This window comes from Gekko japonicus, unplaced genomic scaffold (assembly GCF_001447785.1).
Source record: "Gekko japonicus isolate JY-2015 unplaced genomic scaffold, Gekko_japonicus_V1.1 scaffold890, whole genome shotgun sequence".
Taxonomy (NCBI): domain Eukaryota; kingdom Metazoa; phylum Chordata; class Lepidosauria; order Squamata; family Gekkonidae; genus Gekko; species Gekko japonicus.
In genome coordinates, this window is record NW_015167565.1 from 10,221 (window position 1) to 22,169 (window position 11,949).

At 47.3% G+C, this 11,949-nt stretch overlaps 1 protein-coding gene across 2 annotated transcripts in view; it reads left to right on the forward strand.

The window, feature by feature from the left end:
• LOC107112632 overlaps window positions 1-11,949 on the forward strand; it is a 35,348-nt gene that overhangs the window by 5,448 nt on the left and 17,951 nt on the right. Inside the window, exons 2-3 of one of the 2 annotated variants that reach the window (XM_015413820.1) lie at window positions 6,600-6,700; window positions 9,317-9,384. In XM_015413820.1, the coding sequence (XP_015269306.1) occupies window positions 6,674-6,700; window positions 9,317-9,384 (95 nt within the window). In that variant the 5' untranslated portion in view covers window positions 6,600-6,673. The remainder of the gene's footprint in view (window positions 1-6,599; window positions 6,701-9,316; window positions 9,385-11,949) is intronic. The other variant, XM_015413821.1, reaches the window with a different exon arrangement.

Here is an 11,949-nt window from a genome sequence, read left to right on the forward strand (position 1 = left end):
TAGAACCTGTTTTCAGTAAGGAATTGTACTGTAATGAATAATTTAGCACTTATGTGACCTCAAAAAGAGATAGGAAAAGAGCTGGTTAGTCAACACAAAATGGGTTTTAAACATCAAAAGAAGGAAAGCAAATAGTGGAAGAACTGTCGGTAATAACAACTTGTGTGGTAGAAAAATAAGTGATATATATGACATGGAAATAATTGGAAATGTATGTCAACTTTGTAAATTCTGTTGGGATGTAAAATATGGGCTTATAAAACCTAATAAAATAATTTACACAACCATGAACCTCTCTGGGCTGTTCGTTCTTTCTCAGCCTAACCTACCTCACAGGATTATGGAGTTTTGACCATTAAAGCCCCATATGACCTGCTGGTTTTGACCTTTAAAGCCCTATATGGTCAGGGACCTGCCTACCTGAGGGACCGCCTTTCCCCATATGTGCCCCAGAGAGCACTGAGGTCAGGGATGCAAAATCGCCTGACTCTCCCTGGCCCAAAAGACGCCAGACTGGCCATCACGAGGACCAGGGCTTTTTCAGCGGTGGCTCCACACTGGTGGAGTGAGTTCCCGGAGGACATCAGGGCCCTGCGGGACCTTTTACAGTTTTGCAGGGCCTGTAAAACGGAGCTCTTCCACCAGGCCTTCGATTAGGAGCCACCACTGATGAATGTACCATCGTAAGTTGAATATGTCACGGCCCTGTTACAATGTCAGATGGTCTTTTCAAACTGGATCATGTACAGGAAACCGCCGCCATCTGTTTGCACTGTTTGTACTAGCACTTTATGTAATTGTTTTATTATGAACTAGGAGGAAAGCTCGTTGTAGGGAGAAGACAACGGGCACTAGAAAGACAGGGGCCCCCCGTCCCACACTTTCTCCCCCCCCCACAGACCCTGGGGTGGGTGGGTGGCGACTGGCTTCCTGGGTGGCTGGGGACCTCCGGGCTGCCTCGACGGCCATGCACCCCAGTGGCGTGCCATCCCCCTTCCACGCGCAGGCTGTCCGCCGGCATGCCTCGGTGGCCGGGGTGCTCGTTGTGTCAGAGGAAAGCAAGGCCCATTCCCCTCCAGCTTCTAGGCTGCCTTGATGGCTCTTCATCCCAGTGGTGCGCCAGCCCCTGTCCACTCGCAGGCTGGGCGCCAAGTCGGCTGGGGGTGATGACGACTGGCGCGGGGGTGGGAGGAAGGGGCTCAGCCAAGCGTCCAGCTGCCGGACCGCGCATTCTGTCCGACAGCTTCGTGCATACTGAGGGCAAGCTGGTGGCTGGGGCTTGTGTGGGTGGGACCCCGCAACGCAGCCAGCCAATGCCGGCAGCACCTTTGGAATGGCAGTTCAGGCGGCCAACTGATTTTGGCGTGAATAGAACTTTGCCACTCCAAATCGCTTTTATTAATAAGGAGAGATTTTATAGTATTTATTGATCTTATTGTATTTTGACATCTGTAAGCCGCCTTGAGCCAGGTTGTACCGGCAAGGCGGGGTATAAATTGGAAGTAAATAAATAAAATAAAAGTATAGAAATAGAGGAGGAGGGAAACACACGTGCCCCTCTGAGCTCAGACCCTGGGGTGGGTGGGTGGCGACTGGCTTCCTGGGTGGCTGGGGACCTCCGGGCTGCCTCGACGGCCATGCACCCCAGTGGCGTGCCATCCCCCTTCCACGCGCAGGCTGTCCGCCGGCATGCCTCGGTGGCCGGGGTGCTCGTTGTGTCAGAGGAAAGCAAGGCCCATTCCCCTCCAGCTTCTAGGCTGCCTTGATGGCTCTTCATCCCAGTGGTGCGCCAGCCCCTGTCCACTCGCAGGCTGGGCGCCAAGTCGGCTGGGGGTGATGACAACTGGCGCGGGGGTGGGAGGAAGGGACTCAGCCAAGCGTCCAGCTGCCGGACCGCGCATTCTGTCCGACGGCTTCGTGCATACTGAGGGCAAGCTGGTGGCCGGGGCTTGTGTGGGTGGGACCCCGCAACGCAGCCAGCCAATGCCGGCAGCACCTTTGGAATGGCAGTATTTGTAATGGCAGTTCAGGCGGCCAACTGATTTTGGCGTGAATAGAACTTTGCCACTCCAAATCGCTTTTATTAATAAGGAGAGATTTTATAGTATTTATTGATCTTATTGTATTTTGACATCTGTAAGCCGCCTTGAGCCAGGTTGTACCGGCAAGGCGGGGTATAAATTGGAAGTAAATAAATAAAATAAAAGTATAGAAATAGAGGAGGAGGGAAACACACGTGCCCCTCTGAGCTCCCTGAAGGAAGAGGGAGACAAAAACGCAATGAATAAATACATTAGGTATTCATTACATGCAATAATTCCATGGAATTCTCTGCTACAATATGTGGGGAAGGTCACTGGATGGATCTAAAAGAAGACTGGACCAATACATAGAGACTAGGGTTGCCAGCCTCCAGGTGGGACCTGGAGATCGCCTGCTTTTACAACTCATCTCCAGCTGACAGAGATCAGCTCCCCTGGAGAAAATGGCTGCTTGGAAGGGTGGACTCTGTGGCATTGTACCATGCTGAGGCCCCTCCCCTCCCCAAACCCTGCCCTCTCCTGGATCCACTTCCAAAGTCTCCAGGTATTTTCCAACCCAGACCTGGCAACCCTAATAGAGACCCCTCAGTAGCTGGAGGGGGGGACCAATGTGTTGGGGGGGTGCTCTTGCCTTAGGTGGGAGTGTGATTCACTCTAGCACAGATCTTCTTATGTCCTTAAACTTTACGTATATTATTTACAAACCAATTTAAACTTATTCAAGCCTAAAGTATTGTTTAGCTCCAAAATTTCCCTACGAACACACAGTCTAAAACTGAAGATTGGGTCGATTGAAGTATAGTTGTTTTTGAAGTGTATTTTGTTCAATTTGTTTCACAAACAATCCGGCAAACCAGGCCTATAAGAGTTTTTCTACTTCTGATGGGCAGTGTTCCCGACAGATGGCTCATTTTGAAAAAAACAAACCAACAGACCAGAACTGTTGGCAGTGCTCAGTTGTGCTTCCCGGCAAGCCAAAAAGCCACGTTCTGGCCCCAGACTGGCTTTTGCAGAGTCAGTGGAAAGGACTTTGCTCGCTTGCCATATCTTCCTTCACTCGCATGTTGTTGCATAAAATATGATTCAGGCTAAAATACATTATAATGCTAAATGCCGTGTTTCATATGTAGATGCTGCTGTGGAGTGTGAGGCCTTTATGTACGTTGTCTGGGCCCAGGTTAGGACTCTGGCTGCACCATCCTACCGGCTCTAATTAAAATGCCAGGCAGTTACTTTGAAAACGGGTCTGTATTTGCAGTTAGAAATGCTGGCTTGGTTTTAGATCAGACTCTAATACAAGGTATTGTCAGAGGTCATTTCGGGGGGGATCGTGGGGGATCGCAGTTCCCCCGGGTGAGGTATGGGGGGCGGGGCACATGACGAAGCCCTGCCCCCTGCTTCCGGCTGCCCCGCTTCCGGCCCTCATTCAGCCACGAGGAGGCAGGAGAAGAGGGTAAGTTGCTTCCTCCCTGCCTCTCCCCACCCCTGCCTGCCTAGGGCCAGGGAGGGCCTTCACGGGGCTTCCTTGCACTCCCGCCTGGCATATGCTAATGAGTTATGCTAATGAGTCCCCCTAGCTCTTTTTCTACGAAACGACCCCTGGGTATTGTAAACAGGCTGAAAATCAGATCTCTGGCGGACACGTTTTTCGCCACTGGGAGACTATGCCATGCTAAGAATATTTTCGCACGTGAATTTAGCCTCTAACAGAGTGTGTATGTGTGTGTGTGTGTGAGAGAGAGGGGGGGGGTCATTAAGATGCTTACGGTGACCCTCTGAATGAATGACCTTTGAAATTTCCCATCATTAACAGCCTTGTTCAGCTCTCGCAAACTGAGGGCTGAGGTGTCCTTTATAAATTCAATCCATCCCATGTTGGGCCTTCCTCTTTATTTATTTATTTATTTATTTATCTATCTTTGAATTTCTACCCCGCCCTCCCCGAAGGCTCAGGGCGGCTCACAAGGGGCACAAATGCCCAAGTTAAAACATTAAAACAATACAGAATAAGATAAAATACAATAAATACAATTTACTAAATTGACTTTACGGTGCTCTAAAATTATTTAACTATAAAAGTTCAAGATGGGATTCTAAAGTTATTAGCAACAAGCAACAGTAATAACAATAAATATAGCAGCAACAATATACGTCCATACAGTGTTGACCTCTGCCAGACACGTCTCGCACCGCCGAGACGTGCCTGGCTCCAACTTTTCCTAGCTTTATTGTCTTTTCCGGTGACTGTTAGCTTTGCATATCGTGACCACAAGCACGATAGCCTCAATTTAGTTATTTTAGCTTCTAGGGAGAGTTCAGGCTTGATTTGATCTAGAACCCATTTATGGGTCTTATCTGTTAGCAAAACAAAGATAAAAACAGGCGATTGTTGTTATATCCTTGATTATTGTTTTTATTGTTGTTGGTTTCTCTTCAGATTGCATAAATCTTTCGCCTTTTACTAAGGATTTCCGTGGAGAGGAGCAGTTATTTTCACTTATAGCAGTGGTGGCCAAACTCGCTTAACATGACAGCCACACTTATGCTCAGTGTTGGAAACAAGAACGGATACCTGAGATTTGGGAATGGATAAGGAAGTTGCTTTTTATGGCAGAAATGGATAAATTGACAAGAAAACTTAATGATAAAGAAGATGAAGAATTCTTTGCAGATTGGATGGGCTTTAAAGAATATTTAGAGAAACACTGGGATGTTAAAAACAATTTATTTTGCTTCGATCATTATTAAGAATAGAATGAGAAAATAGTCGAATAGAAAACGATTGTAATTAAAGAAATAGTTACCTATAAAGTTGAATATAAGATTAAGGTAGTTAAAGAAAATATTACATACTAAGTTTTGTTTCAGACGAAGGAATGGGTAAGAAGAAGGAAGATTTGGTGGGGGTGGGAGCACTGTGGGAAGCCTGAAGAAGAGGAGGGAGGATAAAAGTGGAAAAGGGTATATTGTGAATGATGAAATGTTATAATATTGGATATGCTGTTATATCCTGATAATAAAATGGGGTTTTTTTTAAACAAAAAACACACGACAGCCACACGGACTATACGTCAGAAGTATGAGAACCGCAAGAAATGAACAAATATCACACGCATGTTTTTACTGGAAAATATGCAGATGTTACAGTGCAGGCGTTTTAACTGCCTGTGCCACCGCACATGCGGATCCCGAGCTGCAGTTTGGCCACCCCTGACTTATAGTCTATCTTCCTCATTGGGACTCATTACATTCAGCATTGATGACTGGTCTAAGGACTGTAGAAATAAATTGAATTGAAGACATTCAGCCCTGTTTCTACAATACCTATAGCCAGGGGTCATTTAGTAGAAAAAGAGGTGCAGGAGCTCGTTTGAATAGCTCATTTGCATATGCCACACCCCCTGACAAAGGGCAGCCATGCCGCAGGGCACCTGGAGAAGATCGGGCAGGGAAGCCAGGCGTGTTTAGAATGCCTTCCCCAGATGGGGAAGGGAAAGAAAGGCGTTCAAATCCCACCCCACTCCCTTGAGTTTCTCTGCAAAAGCAGAGAGGCTCAGGGGAAAGGGGGGGCATGTCTGCCCACCTCCCCTCCCCTTCTCAGGGGAGAGGAGGGCAAGGAGGCAGACATGCTTGCGTTACCTGCTCGATCTCCTCCAGGGGCAAGGAACCCAGTCATGTTTAGAATGCAGGCAGGCCAGGAATGGCGCCGCCCCCCCCCCCATAGCACAGAGGTGCATCAAGTGTTCATCTCTGAGCAAGCTCGTTCTGCTCTTTTACAAGTCTCCGCTGCCTTCCTTTGTACCCATTGATTATTGTGTGACTAATTTTTTTAAAAGCCTGATTAATGAGTCATGACGCTGGGACAAGGGGAAAAGGGAGGGGGTACATAGTTTCTGAAACCATTATCAAACCATTAACTGCAGGCAACAGGCTTTTCCACGTGTGTTCTTGTTGCTTCCCCCATGTGTTTTGCTCCATCTAGTGATCGATTCGATATTATGTCTCTTTAAGTCGGACAAGAAGACTCTTGAGAGTCCCTTGGACTGCAAGGAGAGCCAATCAGTCAGTCCTAAAAGCAATCAACCCTGATCGTTCCCTGGAAGGCCAGATAATGAAACTGAAGCTCAAATACTTTGGCCACCCAGTGAGAAGGGAGCACTCCCTGGAGAAGACCCTGATGCTGGGAAAGACTGAAGGTCAAAGAGGAAGGGGACGACAAAGGATGAGATGGTCAGACAGTGTTATCGATGCAACGAACATGAAATTAAGCAAACTCCGGAGCACGACGGAAGACAGGAGGGCCTGGCGTGAGGTGGTCCATGGGGTCACAAAGAGTCGGACTCGACTGTGCGACTGAACAACAACAACAAGTCGGACATAAAGTGATTTAATGTCGAATTGACCACAAGGGAGCAAAACACCTGTGGAACAAAAGCTGGAAGTAACAGGAAGACACGAGCGAGGAAAATGAGAGGCACAGAAAGTATGCTGCATGTATCACATCTTTTTATTTGAGTAACCAGGTTGAACTGGACTTTGTTTTTCTAATCCCTGTAGGAATTAATGACCTGGGATCTCTCTTTCTGTGCTGGTGTGCTGTTCCTTAAGGTACTTGTGAAAGAACGGCACTCATGGAACCCTTCACGCTTTTTCGCAAGGTAATAGGTAGTTGCCTTCTTTTTCCGCTCAGGGAATTCCCCCCGCCTCCAAGATGGCTGGCGAGATCCATTGGGAAGTTGTTAAATACTGGGTTCAAGACGCATTACAGTGAACAGCTCTACTTTATTAAGTGGCTTCAGGAACACTACAAGACAAACTCCAGGGCAGCTGCCCTGTATTTAAGCATGCAATCACCACATGCCGAACACACCCCAATTCCAACGATAGGCTATTTACATAACACTGTTTCTCTATTGGTCCACTCCAGGATCCTACTAAGCTATTGTTCGGGGGAAGCAAGCTCAACCACATCCAGGTACTAGACTCTGGCTCAGTACACAACAGAAGTCCTTCCAATGTCTATTGAAAGATGATAAAAGGAGAGGAGGGAGTTGGGGGTGGGGCTAAGCAAGGGAAGAACATACATTCATTTTAATTGCATGTGTAACGATTCCTTGTTTCTCTCTGTGTGTGTGTCTTTAAAAGTTTGGTTGCATGGCTGTGATAGATAGACTAGAGTGGTTGAGAGAGGCAAGTATGGTATGATTGGTGGTTGACAGAGAGGGGGAGGGGTTTTGGAAGTGAATCTGAATGGATGAGTATGTATGTCAGTCAGGAGTTACAGTTGGATGTTGACAGTTGATGTTCAGGTAGACAAGCAGTTCTGTGTTGAAGCAGTTATAAGCTGATAACTGAGGTAGTTCAGTGAGACAGAGAAACAGAAGGAAAGCTGAGTGTATAGGAAAAAGTAAATGAAAGTTTAATTGAAGACAAGTTATAGGAAAGGCTGTATGTCCTGATAAACTGGAGAGAAACAGTGAACATATATGACCTTGAGTTAAACAAGTGTTACAAAGTTACCTGAAAGATCCCTGTTAGTGAGGGATAAGATTGTGTAATACCAAAGCAATTGTTCATCATTTATACATGACTAGTTACATTGTACAACCCTCTTATTTAGTAGTTATTTCAATAAATCCTCTTTCATCCAAAGTTATACCAGCTCTGAATGAAATACTTCCCAGGACCACATAGATCCCTGTAAGCCTTGAACTCGGTCTACCAAATTAAAAAGAGCTACAGTAAAAGCATAAAGGTTTGGAAATCCTTAAAATTTCCTGGTGGCAGCCGTATATACCCAGTAGAAGAAAATAAAGAACACTTTTAAAGTGAAACTAGTCCTCCCCAATAAGGAGGACGTCACAGTATGTATTTAGGATTCGCTTCTGAAGGGATGCAGTTCCAAGCAGAGGCAGCGAGGGAGGAAGGGTGAAGATGCTTGAGGGAACAGGGGGCTGGGGGGTGGTAAAACTAGAGGAGGAAGGTCACGGGCAAGGACTTACCAGGATGTAAGAGGCGAGAGATAAGGAAGATACATTTTTTTTCATTTCCCTTCCGACACAGAAGACTTTCCCCGTGGCATGGCCTGTGCGCTTTACATTTCCAAGTGGAAGGATTTAGATAGCTTTAAACAGGGGGCGTGGCAAATTCATGGAAAAGATGTCTCTCTGTGAGTTGTTATCCCCTCCAATAACAACATGCAGTCTCCATATTAGGAGACAGTATGCCTTCGACTAGCAAATGTTGCCCCAGGGGTGGGACAACATGGAAGGCTAGTTTCTCCCTGGGTTCTTCTCGAGGCAGCTGTGGTCAAGTTACTGTTAGATCATCAAGCAAGGCAATGTTTTGAAAACTGACAGACCTCTTTGCATTCGTTTGCAAGTCTGTTGAAATTGTCTTCCAAATATTGCATGCTAGGGGCCCAGCCTTTGGAAGTAAACCTTTAAAAGAAAAGGCAGTCAGAACAAAACACACCAAAATGAAGGGTCTCACACATTCTGTACTAGAGTACACAAACCAATGCTTAGGGCAGGGGTATCGAGCTCATTTGTTTTGAGGGCCGGATCTGACATAAAGGAGACCTTGTTGGGCCGGGCCATGTGTGACATAAAATGTAACGCCAGGGAGCGGAGATATAAACTTTATAAAGGACACAAACAGGTTTTTTTACTTAAAATAAAAACATGCTTAAAATATTAGCACTCTTGCAATATTTTGTTTATCTAACAGTGTCTGATAACCGACACCTCTTGCTCTGAATTATTGCATCAAAATGTCTGTGCTGTTGCCATCTTGAGTATGCTGTTCAGGTGTGTACCTGTAAGCTGCAAACCTACAATGACGCAGCAGCAGCAGAACTGGAAGAAGAAGCAGAAGACAGCCAGTTCCACTGCAGGCCTGATAGAAGCCCTCCGGTGGCCTGATCCAGCCCCTGGGCCGCATGTTTGACACCCCTGCTTTAGGGGAACCCTTTTGAAGAATGAGCCTGTGACAGTATGTACATTTATCTCTTAGCTAGGGCTCCTGCAAAGCTGAGCCAGAGCTGAGACGTCTGCCTCCTGTTTTTCCCATCATTGCTGAGCTAAAGAACTCAGTGGAGGCAATACCCTCGAACATGAGAAAAGTGCTTTTCTCAGCTGACGGACTTCCATGGAGACCTGAATGTCTTTAGAGATTAACTATTATGACACCTTAAATAAGAGGATATAGATTATCAGACACGGCTGCCCTTTAGACTTTATTGGAGATTTCTGTACTTCCCCTCTATTATGCAGGGTCAGAGACTGCAACTACTGAAGTTTACATGGAAGGAACCTTCCAAAGGTGAAAATGAAAAATCCAAGTGAGTAATTGAAAATGTCTTTTATTTACTTTGAGAATTATTGAACTGCTTTTCCTGTGCCAAATTGTAATTGATCTTAGATTTTGCGTGCTTGGCTGTCATCAGACCTTTATGAAATTTGAAATGATTTTTTCCCCCCTTTGCAAAATGAAACAAAGTACACATGTCATAGAAAAGGCCATGTTCTCTGCCAGGGTTTCAATTACAGATGCTGAGGATCAAATCTGTCTGGAAGCAGATTTCGTTGCCTTAAAGTTCCTAATGCTCGGACGCTCCCCAGGCTACAATAGCATGTGCCAAGAAAATAAATGTGCCTGGTAATGCATATTATGGGAGCAGCAACTTCTGTGGCTCAAAACTGATTACTTACCAGCCTTTTAAAGATGTGGAGGACGGATTATGGAGCCATTATTGCTAGCTTCACCTATTTTATTTTTCAGGCTCAGAGCCAGGTTAGTCTGTGGCTGTTTGCTAGAAAAGACCCAGACCTGCAATGCAATCTAAAACAGAGTTACACCCCATTAAGCCCTTTAATTTCAGTGAATTTAGAATGGCACGGGCAGGGGAGCAGCAAGGATTGCAGGTGTCATCTTACTTAACCATTCTCCGTTATTCCTGTTTCCCTTCCCTGGCATCCCCAATAGCCCCTCCACTTTTCCTGCTTCCTTCTCTCCTTCCCACCTATCAGCCAGCCTGCATTTATCTGCCCCCTTCCCATCTTTAGAGGAGCTGCGGTGGCTCAAGTGGTTAAGACGCTGAACTGCAGGCTGTGGAAGGTCAGTAGTTCAGCAGTTCGAGACCCGAGTGTGCCGCATGATGGAGTGAGCTCCCGTCTCTAGTTCCAGCTCCTGCCAACCTAGCAGTTCGAAAGCAAGAAATTGCAAGTAGATAAATAGGTACCACTTCGGTGGGAAGGTAACAGCGTTCCGTGCACCTTGGTGTTTAGTCATGCCGGCCACATGACCACGGAAACGTCTTCGGACAGCGCTGGCTCTTCGTCTCTGAAACGGAGATGAGCACCGCAACCCTAGAGTCGGATTCGACTGGCGTTAGAGCAAGGGAACCTTTACCTTTACCTTCCCATCTTTAGCTCCTTCCCTCTGCCTTGCAGCCTCTACTCAGGAAAACTTTGGCCGAGATGTGCAGTGGTGGCCACAGGGCCTAGTTGCACGATGGGGAACCTGCAAGGACTTGCAGTGGGCCGCTCACTTCCCCCTGTATCCCCCTCCCTACTCTGTTTCCTCCTTCCCTTCCCTTCTCTTGGTCGTCCCCCTATTCTCACCTATCCTTGCTTTCAAGAGTCAAAGCTCCCTTCTTCAGACACAAGTAGGAATGGAGCTCTATGGTTTTTTTGTCCGGCCAGAAGGTAGGAGGGGTGTATTAAGAATGCTTATAAAGGATTCAAAGGTATAGTGCATATTTTTAATCAGCAAGCTTTTCCCTTCTGCTCTAATCAAGCTGCATACAATATATATTGTCAGGGGTCATTTCCTGCAGGAGTGCACAGGAGCGGAGCTCCGGCAGTAAAGAGCCCAGGGGGCGGGCACATGCAACAAGCCCCACCCCCTGCTCCCAGCAGCCCTCAGTCAGAGCAAGAAGCAGCCAGGTAAGCTGCAGAGCTCCCCCAGGCCTCCCGGTCCAAAACAGTCCAGTGGCACCTTTAAGACCAAGTTTTATTCAGGTATAGGCTCTCCCTCCTCTGCGAGGACAGATCTGCACGTTCCCCTCCCCCCAATAGCTAGCAATCCAAAACACTCCAGTGGAGCCTGAGCGGTGGGTGTTGCCTTCTGACACACTTCCGGTGATGTCAGGGGGTGTGGCATATGCAAATAAGTTATGCTGATGAGTTATGCTAATGAGCTCCTGCACCTCTTTTTCTACGAAATGACCCCTGTATATTGTGCTTTTGTGTCCTTTACAAGCATTCTTTACAACACCCTTCCCACCTTCTGACTCCATTCCTACTTGTGTTTGACAAAGGGAGCCTTAACTCTCGAACATTATACCCCGAAAATCTTTTTGATCTCTAGGGAGCTACTGGACTCGAATCTAAATGTTCAGCTGCAGACCAGCATGGCCACCGTCCGAAACTATCTCCAGATAGTCGGGTACTGTGTGTGAATGGGTTAAAGGCCAATAAAGTGCCAACCATATTGCCTGGCCAACCTCTCCGCTTCAGTTACAGCAGAATACGCTTGGGGATGAATGTAGTGGGTAGAGCCCAAAGCTTCCCACTTCTATAGGGGATACAACAGCTGGGCCATTCCTAGGTGAGCCTACTTAGATGTTTCCTGTTCAGAAGCTAGAGTCCAGTGTTTCACATTAGAAAGTAGGAAGGCAAAGTGATATTTGTGCAGATTAGGAAGACAAGAGGGGGACCCGCGATACTCGCGGGGGGGAGAGAGAAGAGCCCCGTCTCCTCCATCCCCCCCCCATCTCCCCGAGGCGGCGGGGGCAGCGGCAGCGGCGAGGCCGGTGTTCGCCCCCTGCCAGGCCGGTCTTCCCCCCCGCACGCCCCCCCGCCCTGCCTGCCGGCTCGGGGGAGGGGGAGGAGGCGGCAGCGAG